The sequence below is a fragment of the Convolutriloba macropyga genome, unplaced genomic scaffold (assembly GCF_964194025.1).
Source record: "Convolutriloba macropyga unplaced genomic scaffold, txConMacr16.3 SCAFFOLD_528, whole genome shotgun sequence".
Lineage (NCBI taxonomy): Eukaryota > Metazoa > Xenacoelomorpha > Acoela > Convolutidae > Convolutriloba > Convolutriloba macropyga.
This window is the reverse complement of record NW_027452861.1, coordinates 624-17796: the sequence shown is the minus strand read 5'-3', so window position 1 is coordinate 17796 and position 17173 is coordinate 624. Positions and strand designations below refer to the sequence as shown.

Genomic DNA, 17173 nt, shown 5'->3' with positions numbered 1-17173 from the left:
TTCTTTCTCTTATTCGTCTTTCTCATTCTTATTTTAAAATTGTTTGCAGTTGATTCATTTAGCCCACTATATAAAGGCTTTTTTTCTTGCAAGATGGTTTGTTCGAGGGCCTGAAAAACAAACAAAGAGAAAAACCAAAAGTTTCAACTTTGTTAAGTTCTTTTAATAGCTGCGTCAGCAATTCCAGGCGGCTAATACAGCGCTCCTTTATTTTTACAAATCAAAGAATTTGAATTGTATTGGGGCGATGTTTTTTTTAAGATGTTTTCACACATTTTTCAATGACTTTGATTTTTCAAAACGGGATAAACAGGTAAAGCCCAGCGGGCATTAAGTTTCATTAGAGGCCTAAAGTGGACGTTAGTAGTCCATCATGTGCTTAGAGTGTTGCAGCTGCTAGGATGGCCTCAATTCAAGGTTAAAAGGTCATTTTTTGGACTTAAAATGGAGCAATTTTTCATGTTTTTTTGTGATTTTTTTTTCAAGTTTTTTACTTGATTAGTCTTAGGTTGAAGTTTTTTAAAAGTCCTTGCGAGACAAAAGTACTTGTTATGACCATTTTATGAGATTTATGTTTTGGTACTACAAACAAACACGCAATTTTTTTCAAATTTTTTTTTGAAAATTTTCATTTTTTGCGTTTTTCCGGCTTGAGGGGCCACGGAATCTCCTTTAGGGTATGATAATAGGGCAAACTATAATTTCTAGTAATAATGGAGTGGTTTTCAACATTTTAATGTCTCGAATTTGAGCTTTTTTTATTGAAAAAATCTGCAAGTGTTTTGTCAATTTTTGGTATTTGTCCATTCTCAAGTGCCAGGAAACCTATTCCATGGTCTGCAAAAAGTTACTGCATAGTTGTTAGTTTCATTGAATTTGTTTTCAACAATTTAACCTTTCGAATTTTGAAAATTTTCTGATAAAACTTGCAAGTTTTTTTCAAAACATTTGTCTTTTATTCATTTTTTCTTGCCTGTGTAGCCAGATAGCCTCATACAGGGTTTGATAGTGTGTTATTAAATATTTGCTTGGGGTAATTGGATGATTTTCAAGATTTTAATAGAACGAATTTCTGTTTTTTGAAATTTGAATTTAAAAATTATTGCCTATCGATCTTCGAACCAATTAATTTTTTAAGGCTTAGAATTGGTTTACTGGATAGCCTCTAGAGACACTAGAATCCTTTCTTAAGAAATGATATTAATATCACGATTTTCACTAACATTTATTAAAATTTCAATTGATATCATTTTTTTTTTAATTTTTGAATTTTTTCAAGTTAATCGATCTTCAAGGGCCAATGAATTTTTTCAAGCCTTGCAAATATAATACTGCACCAATTCCAGAAACAAAATTTGGTTTTGAAGATATTTTTGAAATAGGTATTTTTAAAGGGATCAAATTTTGCCTTAGAGGTAAAAGCTTCAACGTTTTATCAATGATTATATATTTTGTTTAGTTTGTTTGATTGTTTGTTTCACAATTTTTCGATATGATTTTGTATGTGTTTTGGCTGGCATCGTTGAATTGATCTGCTGGTCAGATAGAGTAATTCTACGTTTTCCATTCAATTCTTTGAATTGTATTTCAGGACTTGTCCTGCTATGTTTTTTTACTTCGTCTAACAGATTTTTGTTTTGTCTTACCCTGACGTCTTGGAATTGACTTTTTCAATGACTTAGTGACTTCTACTGCTTTGCAATTAAAATTTGTGTTCGTGACGTCATTTTTTTCTTTTAAGTCAATTGCGTGACTAGACTCAAAAAATGACTTCTGAACTCACTTACGGAACTTTTAATTTTATGAACATTTAGTAATTAAAGGTCAATAGTGTGCATCTATGTAGTGCAAAATTTATATGCCCTAGTTCCTGAGTAATAGAGTCTTGGGTTTTAATATCGAATATTAATTTTGAAAAAGCCCCATTAGGGTTTTTTCCTTGTAGAGCAAATGTGTCTTATGACAGTCCGAATCTAACCCAAAAAATCTAGTGGTCTATTAAAAAGCTGGTGGTCGATCTATCAATCTTTTTTCTTTAGTTGTTTCAATTCATGGTTGGCCACAAGCGTCTATCGCGGCTATTTTCCGGCAATCTGCCGGCTATGTTTTTCCTTTTTCTTGCACTTAAAAAATCGTTTTCTTACATATAAAGAGTATCACAGCAATCATTTGGCTCTGACTTCTACAAAATGATGTATCTCTTCTTTCACTACGATGCGTAAACAAAAAGTGAAAATTTGACCTGAAGAAAAAGAAAAAAGCCAGCCTGCCATATATTCCCCCATTTTGGAAAAATGTTGGAACAATAACGTTGGTTTTAAGTGTTCTTTCGGAAATATCTGCGAGATTTTCTGCATTTTTGTATAGTTATTTTGTTTGGGGAAATTAAACAAATATTGACTTATTTCAACAGCTGTTAACAACAAAACTTCTAATTAAGGTATCTGCAATTAGCGAGAATTTGCTGAAAAATTAACGCAAGTTAGTGTAAATGGCTCTAACTCTAAAACTGTAATTTTAAATCATTGTACAGGACAAAGAGAAGCGCCAGAGCCCTTGTGTTATTCAAATATGAACGAGTTAGCAGCCTTAAAAGAGATGAGTTGCAAAAACTTAAATAACTTTGCTGCAAATTGCTGATTCTGTACAATATTAAAAGATGCTTAAGTACTTCAATTTTTTTCGAAAATGTCTAGCTGTAACCAAATAGGTTAGCAGCCCTTGGAAAGTGTTAACGAAAATTTGGGCAGAAAGGTAATGAATGATATAATCAGTCGGGAAAATTATTAAAATTTGACAAAAAAATCCTCTAAAAGTGACAAAAAGGCAAAATTAAGCCCCTAAGCCGTTGAACCTCAGCTCGAGAAGACGAAATTCAAAAATGTTTCAATTGAAGTATTCTGCGCTCGACGGGCTTTCTAATATCTTACATATCTTTTGACACGGAGTTTGTCGATCGACCAAGAAGTTGAACTGAACAAAAAACATGGGAGAACATTGTGTCTCTATATCCAACTAAAGTGTAGTTCGGAACCATCAGACGTTTCAACTCGCGTGTAAGCATGTGCGGTGTTCAGGTCATCTGAGAGGAGTGACCGATTGTTTGTACTCAATACTGACAAGATGTTCCTCTCTGAGTGGTCCACTGGGAATCAAACTGAGGCTGCCAGACCACCCAGTATGGCCTACCACACTGCAGTTGTACTGGGAAACTATATGGTCATATTTGGTAAGTGAGAAACCTCTAATTGCATATGTCGGACATCGCAGCGGCAGGTGCTGTTCCAGATTTGTAAAAAGTGGATTACTGAAAGCTGCCAAGGATTATTGAAAGCTGTTCTTAGTTTTAAGATGATTGAATTATTTATTATAGCTGCGAAGCTGTAAGCTGAGCGTAGCTATATTGCGGTGCTCTTGGTTTTTTTACAATTCAAAGAATTTGAATTGTATTGGGGCGCTGTCTTTTTACAATTCAAAGAATTTGAATTGTATTGGGGCGCTGTCTTTTTTTTTAAGATCTGTTCACACATTTTCATGATTTTTGAAGTCAAATTGGAGTAGTGATTTTGGTCACGCCGAAACAGGAAATGGAGCGAAAAAGCGAGTGGTTTTGCGGCGTGAATTGTTTTCGCTCCAAATTTAAAGTAGAGTGAGAAAACGGTCTTTGAACAAAAATTGGCTTTCTCGCTAGTGGTTTTTTATTCACATGCGGCAATTTGACTTTGATTTTTACTGTTTTTTCGTTTTTTTGGATCGGATTTTTTTCTAAATGGTTTTACCAATCCATTCATAGTCCGTTCTAGGTCTATTTTTCTGTTTAGTCAATGAAAATTCTTTGAATTGTACGTCAGGACTTGTCCTGCTATGTTTTTTTTTAAGATGTGTTCACACATTTTCATGATTTTTGAAGTCAAATTGGAGTAGTGATTTTGGTCACGCCGAAACAGGAAGAGGAGCGAAAAAGCGAGTGGTTTTGCGGCGTGAATTTTTTTCGCTCCAAATTTAAAGTAGAGTGAGAAAACGGTGTTTGAACAAAAATTCGGTTTTCTCGGTAGTGGTTTTTTGTTCACATGCGGCAATTTGACTCTGATTTTTACTGTTTTTTTCGATTTTTTGGATCGGATTTTTTCTAAATGGTTTTCCCAATCCATTCACAGCTCATTCTAGGCCTAACTTTTGTTTGAATTAGATTTTAGTTCTCGCTAGTGGTTTTTTTTCGTTCACATGCGGCATTTTGACATTGATTTTCTGTTTAATTGCTCTCAAACGAAGTTTGTAGCAATTATATTAGTCCTGTCGGTCTTTTTTTTATGCGATTTTTCGCTTGACCAATTTTTCGTCTGACGCTTTTGACTTTTCGTCCTCAAAACGGGATAAACAGGTAGCGCCCAGCGGGCATTAAGTGCTCTTAGAGCCTTTAGCTCTGTTCACCTCAAAACAGTTTTAGAGTCTTATACTTATGGTGTGAACAGCGGTTCTTAGAGGTTGAAGACCCCCCCCCCCCCCACCCACCCCCCCCCCCCCACTGCTGACCCCCCACTATTGCCCCCCACCGCCCTGTTGCCCCCCCACCCCCCACCCGACTGTCGCCACCCCCATCGGCACCCCCGTGCACCCTCCCCCCCCCACCCGTAGCTAGCTGCTGACGAACAACCACTAGCTAAAAACGCAAATTTATACTAATTTTTACAATTTTTTTCAAGATTTTTGAAAATTTTTGTCAGTTTTTAAACTTTTCAGCCCTAGGTGTCAAGGAATCCACTCTAGGATTTGATAATAGGTTATTGAATAGTTTCTAGTGGTAATAGAATGGTTTCAACATTTCAACACTGCGAATTTTTTGCATTTTTTTGATAAATTTTGCAAATTTTTTCAATGTTTTTGAAAGTTTTTGTCGTTTTTTAGGTTTATCCAGCCTCAAGAGCCTAGGAACTTCCTCGACGGTTTAATAATAGGTTACTATGTAGTTTCTAGAAGTAATGGAATCATTTTCAAGATTTAAACATCACGAATTTTAGCATTTTTTTGACAAAAATTGCTATATTTTTAAAATTTTTTGACATATATTTTCATTATTCAAGATTATTCAGCCTCAGGGTTCAGGCAACCTCCTGAAGGGTTTGATAATACGTTGCTGCATAGTTTCTAGTGGTAATAGAATGTTTTTCAACATTTGAACATCACGATTTTTAGCAATTGTTGGATAAAACTTGAATTTTTTTTCAAATTTTTCAAAATTTGTCATTATCTAAGTTCTTCCAGCCCCAAGAAACCTCGTATAGGCTTTGATAATAGGTTACTGAACAATTTTTTTGCGATAAAATAGTTTTGAAATTTTTAATATCAAAAGTTTTATCGATTTTTTAATAAAACTTATGATTTTTTCAATTTTTTTTTGAAATTTTTGTCATTTTATTTGCAGTTTTTGAGTCCTTTTTTGAGTTTAACGATTAATACTGGCCAACGAAGCTTTTTAAGTCTTGCAGATGGGTTACATGACAAAAATCAAGAGGCAAAAAATGTTCTTTGAACATTTTCGTCACTGCGAAATGTGGAAAGTTTTCTTCTGAATTTTGCACTTTCAGTTTTTTATATGATTTAGTTACTAACAAGGCTAGAATCTCATGGAAAAAATTTCTAGCTCTCTCTCTTTCTCTCTCTGTGTGTGTTGGTTGGCGTTTCTTTCCTTCTCTTTATCGCTCACGTTTTACCTCGCACTCTCTCTCTCCTTAACTCTTTTGTTGACTTCAGCGGCTGTTATGTGGCGTGATAATATCGTCTATTACCCTAGCCTCACCATTACCATGTTTATTTCTTATTTTTTTGTTCTGATTTTTTTTTAAAATGATTTTCTCAATTCACTCATTGTCCATTCTAGGTCTAGTTTTTCTGTTAAGTCAATGAAAATTCTTTGAATTGTACGTCAGGACTTGTCCTGCTATGTTTTTTTGTTTCGTCGTCTGACGCTCTTTTTTCGTTATACATTTGTTCACACAGCAAAGCTGAAAAAGTCAAATTTTCTGAATGACTTCTTCCTCTCACTAACGGCATTTGCGCGCGTGACGTCATTTCTCACTCGCTTTAGCAAAAGTTTTTAGGTTATTTGCGTGATTAGATTTTGATCATACGTGACTTACCTTACTCAATAAAATGACTTTTGCACTTTAAAACTTAAGTTTAATTGGAATTTGTTTAAGGTCAAAGGAACTCATTTGTGCATTAAAGGTCCCTAATAAGAGGCTTCTGCGGAATGAATTTTAACAAGCATTATTAATTTATCGCTGAATGTTTTTACCTAGTTTTTTTTTTGAGCGGCGTCGATTTTTTTTCCAATTTAGATCTGTATCTGTTTCTATCTCTTTTATATGGCACGCAGGTCTATTCTTTCGCAGCTTTTCCGGCAATCTGCCGGCTATGTTTAATTGCTCTCAAACGAAGCTTGTAGCAATTATATTAGTCCTGTCGGTCTTTTTTATACGATTTTTTGCTTGACCGATTTTTCGTCTGACTTTTTGTCCCCAAAAACTGGATAAACAGGTAGCGCCCAGCTGGCATTAAGTGCTCTTAGAGCCTTTCAGCTCACTAGTCTCCAAGTATGCGGGATCTATTCTGTTTCGGCCCCGTGTTTTTTATGACCTCCAGTTACAAATTATATGTTATATAGAACGTTACTATATAGGAAAATAGCACATGCGCCTGGGGCTCAGAAAAGGTTTTATGCTCAATAAGCTGGGGGGGGGGGGAGGGGGTGTGGGAAACAGAATAGATCCGTATGCGATTAACAGAAACTGTTTTGGAGACTTATACTTATGGTGTGGAAGGGCAGTTCTTAGAGGTTGACCCCCACAGAATTCAAACTCTGAATTCTCTGCAGTTCTATTAGCACAAAACTATAGTGTGATGTCCAGAAATGATGGTGTGAACTAACATGTGTGCCCAATCAAATTGTATCATTTTGAACTTGATCCAGAGTACATATATGTCCGTTTTGTTGTAATGATTAATTGTTCTCGAACGAAGTTTGAAGAAGTTATTGTAAACGTGTTGTTTATGCTTGACTGTTTTGTCTTTTCGAGTGACTTTAGGGCCCTTGACTTTTTCGTTTTGCTTGATCAAAATTTATCTCTCATTCATAAGTATCAACACAAATGGCGGCAGTTCACTACTAAAACTCAAATAAAAAGTAAGCCGAAACTGGTTTAATTTTCTTCACTTTATATATTTTTAGTTGTTTAGTGGAATATAATAATCTCTAATGATGTCATTTGAAGCCCCACCCCGACTGAAGCAGTCTGCTATAGATGCGAGCTGCCACTAGTCGTCCGAGCGCAATTCTTCGACGCTATTTGTTTTTTTTTGCGGTGTTCCGCAATAACTTAAAATATATATTGTTAGTTAATCCACGTTACACAGCACAAACTTTTTTTGTTCCGACCCCGCCTTAGTGGTGGGAACTATATGCTCAATTTGGTTTTTAATTGCTCTCAAACTATGTTGAAATCCTGCGGTCTTTATACGATTTTCCGCCTGACCAATGTTTTCCTGTCTGACGCGTTGATCGTTTGGGTAACTTATACCAGTCTTCACTTCTTAATTTTTACGTGATCTAAATTGCTCTCATTCAGAAACTAAGACGCTATCTTTTTTCGGGTGTGAGTGAACTATTTGACCCGACTTTTTTTTAGCTCAGCTTTGTCCTTACTTTTTCAAGTTTCAGCATCAAAAATGGCACTAAATATGCTTCTTTAGCCCACTGTTCAATTGCTCTCAAACGACGTTCAGCAATTATATTAGTCCCGTTGGTCTTTTTTATGCTATTTCAATTCACCCCTCTCCGCAATCCCCAACCCTGCACATTGTTCAGGGCGTAAGGGTCCCGTGCGACCGAAATCCTCTCCCACCGTTGGCCACCCCCCCCCCCCCAGCATCCCCCACCGCTGCTCGCTAAACTGTGGCTAGCTACTGACGAAGCCAACCGCTCGCCGGTCGTTTGAGAGCAATTCGCCCAACGTTAGTTGGTCGTTTTCAAATTTGAGGTCGTTATCAGCCTGTGGGGGGGGGGGGGTGAAATTACAGAATTTTGTTTCTTTATGCCTGTACCAAAACCATGACCCCCGAAGATCGCGTTCTTGAAATAAAAAAATATATCAGATCACCGCTAGATCCATCATCGCAACAAATTATTTGTCTTGTTGATCGTTTACGATTTTTCGCTTGATCGGTTTACTCGTTTTACCGATTTGAATGTTTAAAATTGCTGAAAGTGTAGACCTTAAAACTGCTAACAGCATCTTGAATAAATGCAGAAGTGGGCTAGTTCTTTTTCTCTTGCTATAAGTGTCTTGTTTTTGTCGACGACTTGTATCTTAGTATCAGCAAACATAGAAAACATCCTCTTTTTAATGAATTGAAATGTAATTTTTATACTGGTTTTGTTTTTTAACTAATGCTTTTATGGATTTGTTTCTAAGATTTTCATTTTTTTTTGGATATCTGCACATTTTTGAGATCCTTTTTTGTCACATCATCACAATAATAACTGGTTCCATTCGGGTTTAATGAAAAGGTTCAATGGAATATTTTAAATGTTTTTAGTGAGTAGCTGATGGTTTTAACGGCTTCGAGACAGTTTTCTCGCAATATTTGTTTCCTGCATTTGTCGTTATTTTTGTAGTCTCATGAAAATGTCGTTTTTGGGTAATAAAAGATCTCAGTGGTTTCCTTTTGATGTAATAATGAACCTATTGAAAGATTTTAGTTGATAACTAATCGTTTTAGTGACTTCGATTTTATTTGTTTTCAAACGCATTAACGTATTTTTCAACTTAGCGCTCTTCGTTTTTTTTCCGACTTGTTAACTTTTCTCATTAAGAACGATTCTCTACTGAATTATAAAATAATTTCTTAAATTAGGTTTTATCTGATGCTGGTTTGACTTTATTATGAGTTTTTAATAGCCGCGTCAGCAATTTCCGGCTGTTATAATTGCTGTCCTATTTTTTTTCAATTCGTCTAACAGATTTTTGTTTCGTCTTGCCCTGACTTCTTGGAATTGACTTTTTCAATGACTTAGTGACTTCTACTGCTTAGCAGTTAAGATTTGTGTTCGTGACGTCATTTCTGCTTTTAGGTCAATCTTGCTCACTTAAAATCACTCGAAAAAATGAACCACTATGTTTAAGATAATAGACCTTGAGTTTTTGTCGTAATTAATGTTTGTTGTAGATATTTTATTTTGCTTTATGTCTTGCCTCTTAGTGTCATTGATGGCAGCTCTCATCGGGCCTAAGGCGTTTCATAAAATTTTTATTACTTTGCTTTTAAAATGTTTTTTTTTTACTAATGTGTTTGTTTTCAAACACGAATTTTTGAAAGTGTTCTATCTCTTCCTCATTTTGTGTGATGTTTACTAATGTGTTTGTTTTCAAACACGAATTTTTGAAAGTGTTCTATCTCTTCCTCATTTTGTGTGATGTTTAAGTGAAAATTGTATTTCAGAGGTTTCAGAACATTATGTGCAAACCTAAATTTCCGAGCCGCCTAGTACGTCTTTAAGCGCAGTACATCTTTGTGTTACATCTGACCTAAATTGCTTCCTTATACTCTCAAGCAAGGATAAGTAAGGGAAGTTCATTTTAAGAAATGAATTTACTTTGAATATTTATTGAAGTAAATAAAATGAGCTACTTATAGAGTCTTACACATAGAAAGAGCTAAACACAGCTGCAGTTTTTTCAAAAAAATCATTGTTTGAATTTTAACTAAAAAAACTCGCTATCATTTTTTCAAAGCATGAGGTATCAATTCACTTGTAGGTGTCAATTCACTGATTTTAATAACTTGTAAATTTAAACTTGTTGTAACTTTGCCTGATGCGCCATTATGTAATAATTTCACAAAATAGCCAAAAATTCTTTTGGCCTCATCATATGACAAACTATTTCGAGGCAAGTGAGAACAATAGTTCTTGCTTAGAATTCTTAGTTTCCTGTTACACAAAATGTTAATTCTAAAATAGATGGTTGATTTAACGGCTTCGACTCTGTCTTCTAGCAGAAGTTAAAGGGTTTTTCTTTTTGTCGTGTAAAAACGTCTGGTTAATTGCAGGTCTTAGTGGCTTCCTATGGATGAACAAATTAACCTATTTACTGACGATAAATAAATCATGATTTTGCAATCAAATGTATTAAAAAATGGATAGAAGTTTTTTTTGCACATTGCTGTAGTTTTGTGTACCTATTACCTAATATCTTTTTTTACAGTTCGCATATTGCCTTTTTCTTATTGAGCAAATGCACAATTGAAATATCTTATGCTTTTAGTGCATCGCTTATTGTTCTAAAGTTTGTGACACTGGTTTTTTTTTTGCAAAAACTCAGTTTAGATTTTGATGTTGTGTATTTGTTGTTCTTTTTGTAGGCTTCTGATTATTGACTAATCTCAAAGTCTTTTTCTGGCGAATTAAATGAACCTTTTGATTGATTTTATTTGATAGCTATTGTTTCTATGACTTTGAAATTAAATGTTTTCGAAAAATAGAAATGTATTTTTCAACTTCTCCTTTGTGCTTCCCCTTTTTGTGTACTTGTTAACTAGTCTCACCAGTCGATGTCACTCATCGCGTTATTGGTGTTAAATTAACGCGCAATTGACGTTATTTTGTTTTACAGAATAGGTTATGGTTTTAACTTCTTCGACAGTCTTCTAGCAGAATTTTTTATTTTTGTGATCCTATGAAATATTCCGTTTAATTGCAAATCTTAGCGCCTTCCTGAGGATGAGAAAAGAAAGCTTTTTACTGATTTCAGTTGTAGCTAAAAGTTTTGATGACTTTGAAATCAAAGGTTTTAAAAAATAGACATATTTGTTAACTTTGCCCCTTTACTGGTCTTTTTTGTCTACTTTTTTCCTTGTTTCTTTAATTACCCTTCGGATAACAAATTAGTTGCGTTAGGCAATAGAACCTATCTTATCTTTTTTGTGCAATCCCCATTGCTTTAATGGCTTCGACTTCGGTTTCTGACAAAAAAAAATATAATCTGATTTTTCTCTATTTGTCGTTCTTTTTGTGGACGTCTGACGTATTCTGAATAATGAATGATCTGATTTTGTTTTTTAGAGAAATAAATGAACCTATATAATGATTGCAGATGCTAGCTAATGTTTTTATGACTTTGAAATTAATTATGTTCTAAAATTTGACTTTGAAACGACTTTGAAATTAATTGTTTCGAAAATGATTTTTTTTAAACTTTGCGTATTTGTTACCTAGTCTCATTATTCAGAGATAAAATATAACATCATTGATGTTTGAAGAAGGCGCAATTGATTATTATGGTTTTAACGGCTTCGACACAGTTTTTGTCGCAAAATCTAATTGATTTTTTTTTGTTTTCCGTCTGTATTTGTTGTTTATTTTTGTAGACGAAAGTTTTCTGGATAATGATAGGTCGCAATGTCTTAAAATGAAGATTTGAATGATCATAAACCTATTTCAAGATATTAGTTGATATCTAGTGCTTTTCTTATTTGAAATGGTTTGTTTTTAAAAACTATAAATGCATTTTTTAATTTTTCCGTTTTCTTTTTTGTCTACCTTTTGCCGAATCTCATTAAGGGCTGGTCCCATTTTTTTTCTAGTGAAGTACAACATAATTTCTTTAATTTAAGTTCTATTTGGCGCTATTTTGACTTTGTTTTTTATTATTTTTTAGATGAATTGGAAGCATTTTTTTATTCATACAGCATTTATTTTTAAACAATATTTGAATTTCTGAAAGTTTTCTATATCTTCCTGATTTGGTAGTTAATTAAGCCAAAAATTCGGATGAGTGGGGTGGGAACTTTATGTGCGAACGCAAATTACCGAGCCTGTTTGTTTTATTCAGCATAAGTTTCTCATTGTTTCATTCACTGGGTATGTTGGATTCTGCAAGCACTAGTTTCATTCACTTGGACGCAGACCAGCGCGAGCTGAGCTTTGTGCTGTTTGAATCACCATGTAGACAATTTATCCTCTTGAGAAACTCAGTGATTGGGCTGCTGGAAATTTGCGTTGCAAATATATCAGGTGTTTGCAGATCTAACTAAAAACACTGATTTAAAAAAATGACTTCCGCCTGTATTTCGAGAATCAGTAGTATTGGATGCTTGTATATGTGCGGCCCATTTAGGTGGTACAGCCTACTCGCACAAGCGCGAGCGTGGCTTTGGTGCTGATGATATGTGCTACAGGAACGAGCTCTACTTCTTGCACTTGGATTGTGTCCTCTGGACTGACAAGGCCAACTTGTCACCTTCCGAGAAAGGTACATACATACATACCATACCACTTCCTTTCCTCTTTATTTAAACCACTGGCAGTATTTTCGCTGTAGTTGCAATTAGCCAAGCTTCTAACCGTACCAGTCGAATTTTGAGTTTCGTGTCAATTGGTTAGGAGCTCTTAAGACTTGGAACTGTTTCCTTTCTCACAAATGCATTGCTGAGTTATTGTTTTGAATACCAACTTTAATTAAGTGCATAAGGAAATATTTCAGCTAGGTGATACGTTGCTCAGTAAGAAAGGACAACAGTTTCACAGAAGCCTGGATGCTTGGATACATAGAAGCATCTATTCTCAAAATTGATTTGCCACATATTTAAAATTGTTTCGGGTAGTTTTATTTTAAGGGGCATAACTGCCAAACCGTTCTATCAAGACGTGCCGGAAATGATCAGGAGCAGGCTAAAAAAGCAAAAAGTAGGCGAAATAATAGCTGATAAGATGCGTTTACACTCTAGTATCCCGAGAATCGTTTTGTGCGCATATATAAGTGTGTAACCCGCGCGACTGGCTAGCGAATTAACCCAAATTAGTTTCAGCTTTAGTTCCTCTTCCTTCTTAGTTATGTTAATTGATTCTTCTGTCTTAACTGATGTTGGTTGCGTTGCAGCAAATGAGCGAATCAAGTACTTGATAATGGACATCAAAGACTTGTTGCGTAAAGAAATGCAGACCGATAAATCAAGTGGGTAACTTTGCAGAATCACAACGAGCATATCAATATTTTTGCAAAATAGTCACAATGACGTATCTGTTTCCTCATTTAAGACGTTCTCTGCGATATTTTTGGGTAATACAGGCTTAATTACTTCAGAGAAATTTAAAATGAAAATTTTAAATATAACCAGCAATTAGAGATCTGAAGTTCTTAGTTTTTAGTTTTCTTTTAATATTTTGAAAAAACAATTATTTCCAATTGTATAGAGAGATCATCCGTGGAATGGTAGTACGAGTCGACCAAACTTGAAAGCAAAAAATGGTATCAACTCTGTTTACCTAGCCAAATGATGTTACTGTAACAAATGAGAAACATTAAAAGCTCCGCTGTTCTAAAGTGCCTTCTCTTTCCTAAATGAAAGCAATAATTTACTTGAAAACGCCAAAACCGAAAACGCTTCTAAGGAAGCATCCAACAAATCGGTTCTATTGGAAAATGATAATCCATTGTCTATACAACTTCAGTATTGGCAGTAGATGCGGAGTGACTAAGAACTCATTGCAGATCAGATGATTGGATCAAAATTGGCTACCATCTGATCTGGTTGCAATAATTTACAGGATATATTGTAGTCGATCTTTTCTGCTATTATAATGTTGCAGAAGGTGTGGGTGAGATATTTATGAAGAGAAAATAACTAGACAATTAAATGAGGAAGCGAATTGAGAAAAGCGGGACGATTTTGGGGACTATATACTAATGGGCATCTCATTTGCACGTTTCCTTAGCTTAAGTTGAGGGGATTGGTGGTGGGTTTGATGATGAATAGATTTGCAATCTTATTTCTGGTGGCTTTGTAGGTAGCTCGCGTTAGCCGGAGAAAAAAGGGGAGAACAGATACGTCATTGGTGTGTAGTAGTGTCTATGGCATTGGATTGTTTTGAACTTATTTTCGGCTAAGAAGAGTTTGACAGTTTTATAGCCAACTATGGCATACAAATTTGCATAGACTGTTTCCAGAGTGAGAGAGATAAGCTGTGGTGGTGCTGGAACTTGTAGTTTATTACATAATATACTACTTCCTTCTACTGTTTGCTGGTCTGTTCTGTTTGTTTTTTGTTTGTTTGCAGTGAGCGAGAGAAAAGAATTGTTTTCCTGAATCAGAAGTGATTGTTTTCAGCACTCGTATTGCATAGCAGAGAATGGAAAAGACGCAAAGCCAGACAACTGTACTGTTCTGATCTGCGTTTATTTATTGCTATAATTTTGCATAAAATGTACTTTCAAAAAATACAACTCGTACAATCATTTGTAGCCGCAGTGCTTGTACATTACCTTGAAAAATGGTAACAAAGCAAAAATTTGAATATAGTTCAACTCCACTTACACACAAAATACATGCGGCAAACAAGCGTTTAAATTTTAATGATGTAACCCTAAATTCGCTTATCTTTAGATCGAATTGCGAAAAGTAATCTCAATTCTCTGTGTTGTCAATTGAGGCTGTTAACGCGACAAAATTCGGTCCTCAAAATGAATTAAGGCTAAAACTGACGTCTAACTTATCAATTACCGGATTTCAAAATAAACTTCGAAATAGTCAAATAACCCCCTGGTCATTTAAGTTTGTCGTTTGGATCGGTTTTTGATAGGCAATTTGCGATGCTTATTAAGACATGGCAAATATCATACCACTAGGAAAGTTTTTGCACTTTTGGTGTACTTGCATCTTAATGAGCCAATGCGCGTATATAGAACAGAAATATTTTGCGTTCAAAAGTGCAAACATTTAAATTATAGGAAAGTCAAGTCAAATATGAAAAGAATCTGGGTGCAAATAAAGACGGTCGGAAGCAAATTGCAGGTGTTTAATTGCTCTCAAACGATTTTTCTTAGACCAATAATAGTCCTGCGGTCTTTTTTAATGCGATCTTTCGCTTGACCGTAAGCCCCAGCTGGCTTCTACCGAATCCAACCGCTCACCGGTCGTTTGAGAGCAATTCGCCGACGGTGTTCGCTTATGTTAGAAAGCGTTTCAACTGGATTTCCAGTGAAGAGTATGTTAAGAGTTGGGAAGAATTACTGTGTAAAATTAAGAGGATTTGTGTTGGTTTCAGTGTTCGCATTCGAGGATGCCAAATCAAAATTCGATGATATTTCCCATTATGGTATGTGGAAAACAAGAGTAATGACAACTTCAATTGGACCACTATTGTCTATTAATTAACCAACCAAACAATCGAAATCATGACTTTTGAGTTAACACATTACTTAAACAGTAACCAAGAAAAACGTATCTCACAGCAGCTAATGGCCAAAATGTCATTGATAAAAAAATGGAGTGATGGTTTAAATTATTTAACAGAGGTTCCAGCTTTATATTATTCCAGCTTCTGATTTTCCACCTCGATATTTTGTTCGTTCCGTCTGGCTAAAACTCATGACCGTGGCTTCTATTGTTCATAGTGTAACTCTATATCCATGTAATTGTGTCACAAAGAACCTCGATTGAACTGAAATTATGAACTGAATTAGGTTACTGTTTGTGTCATATTTGCGTTCTGATTAAATTCGCAATTGATATCTGCATTGGGATAACATTATTATGTTAATGGGTCCTTATTACTCATTTGTTCCCCTGTTGATTTAGAAGCAGATGTTTTAAATTTGGCAAAAGCCGTTTATTATGTCAAACTAAGAGTGATTATGGTAACTATAGGCTTGATTAACTTGTTTTACTGAGTCATCAAATTGATCTCTTTTGAGTTCGACCTTTACTGATAATAGAAATCATGCAATTGAACATGTGTCTTTTCACATACCTGAATATCAAATTACGACAGTTCAATCGAGGGATTTTCACACCCAATTAATATTGGTTTTCAAAAACCAATTGATATAGGCTTCTTCATGGATATTACGAGCACTTATCGGCTAGAGAAGATCATGTTTTTTTTGTGTTTTGTTGATGGTGCGCTCAATTCATTGTTGGTTTCTGTTTGACAGCTACGGTTTTGATTCATGTTTTATTTTTTATCATTCCTAGCAAATTTTTAACTTGAGCTTCTATCTCAATTCATGTCGAATTTTATTTATTGGATCTTTTCGAAAAGCCCCCCTCATCCCTGTAATACCGCTTTCGAAATTTCAATGAACAGATTGTCAAAAATTAAAAAAAAATGATAGGGCACTTTGCTGATGGTTTGCGAGGTGGAACAGTTTGTTCTAAAATTTGCATTTGATAATGTTCTAAGCAACAAAACAATGCAGGCAAACAAAAAAGCAACTGATGCAAGAAGACTCGCTTGTCTCCGTTTTGGAGAATGGATACTAACATGTTCTAGAATAAGGTATCATTGGAAAAGAAAAAGAAGTGAATAACGGATCTCATAAACAGCTGTTATAAGCACACTTCATTAAAAAAATTTGCGCATATCTTTGAGTTTCAGATGCAATTTTTTATTTCATGAAAGTTTCGGTTTAGTCGAATGACTTCACACTTCTCACGGAAGCCAGGAACTGAAACGTCTTCCAGTCTCAAAAGTAAGAGTTTTAAAGTCTCAGTTGCAAGCTTCCTGACGCATCTCAATTCAATTTGAGTATAATTTGCAGTATATTACTAAAAGGGGTTTGGTTAATGCTGCAATTTAAAGCAACTGGAAGTAAAATCCAAAATATATTGGAATCTGGAGAAAAAGATTTTGACGTCCGATTGATTAAAAGTATTTTTTTACTCTTCAAAAGATCATAAGTTTTTTATTATAGCTACGAAGCTGTAAGCTGAGCAGTGCTATATTACGGTGCTCTTGGTTTTTACAATTCAAAGAATTTGAATTGTATTGGGGCGACGTTTTTTTTTTAAGATCTGTTCACACATTTTCATGATTTTTGAAGTCAAATTGGAGTAGTGATTTTGGTCACGCCGAAACAGTAATTGGAGCGAAAAAGCGAGTGGTTTTGTGGTGTGATTCTTTTTGCTCTAATTTTAAAGTAGGGTAAGAAAACGGTGTTTGGACAAAAATTCGCTTTCTGGCTTATGGTTTTTTGTTCACATGCGGCAATTTCACGTCGATTTTTACTGTTTTTTAGAATTTGTGTATCGGATTTTTTTCCAAATGGTTTTCAATCCATTCGTAGTTCATTCTAGGCCTAGTTTTTTGTTTGAACCAAATTTCCAATTTCTCGCAAGT

The 17173-nt window shown here is 35.0% G+C and overlaps 1 protein-coding gene across 2 annotated transcripts in view; it reads left to right on the top strand.

Moving 5' to 3' along the window:
- Nucleotides 1–15422, top strand: part of LOC142357856 (multiple epidermal growth factor-like domains protein 8) — a 59881-nt gene extending 44459 nt beyond the window's left edge. The window contains exons 6-9 of one of the 2 annotated variants that reach the window (XM_075409356.1): nt 3078–3229; nt 12174–12308; nt 12936–13010; nt 15101–15422. In XM_075409356.1, coding sequence (XP_075265471.1) covers nt 3078–3229; nt 12174–12308; nt 12936–13010; nt 15101–15210 — 472 coding nt within the window. In that variant the 3' untranslated portion in view covers nt 15211–15422. The remainder of the gene's footprint in view (nt 1–3077; nt 3230–12173; nt 12309–12935; nt 13011–15100) is intronic. The other variant, XM_075409357.1, reaches the window with a different exon arrangement.
- The last annotated feature ends 1751 nt before the right edge of the window (nt 15423–17173 follow it).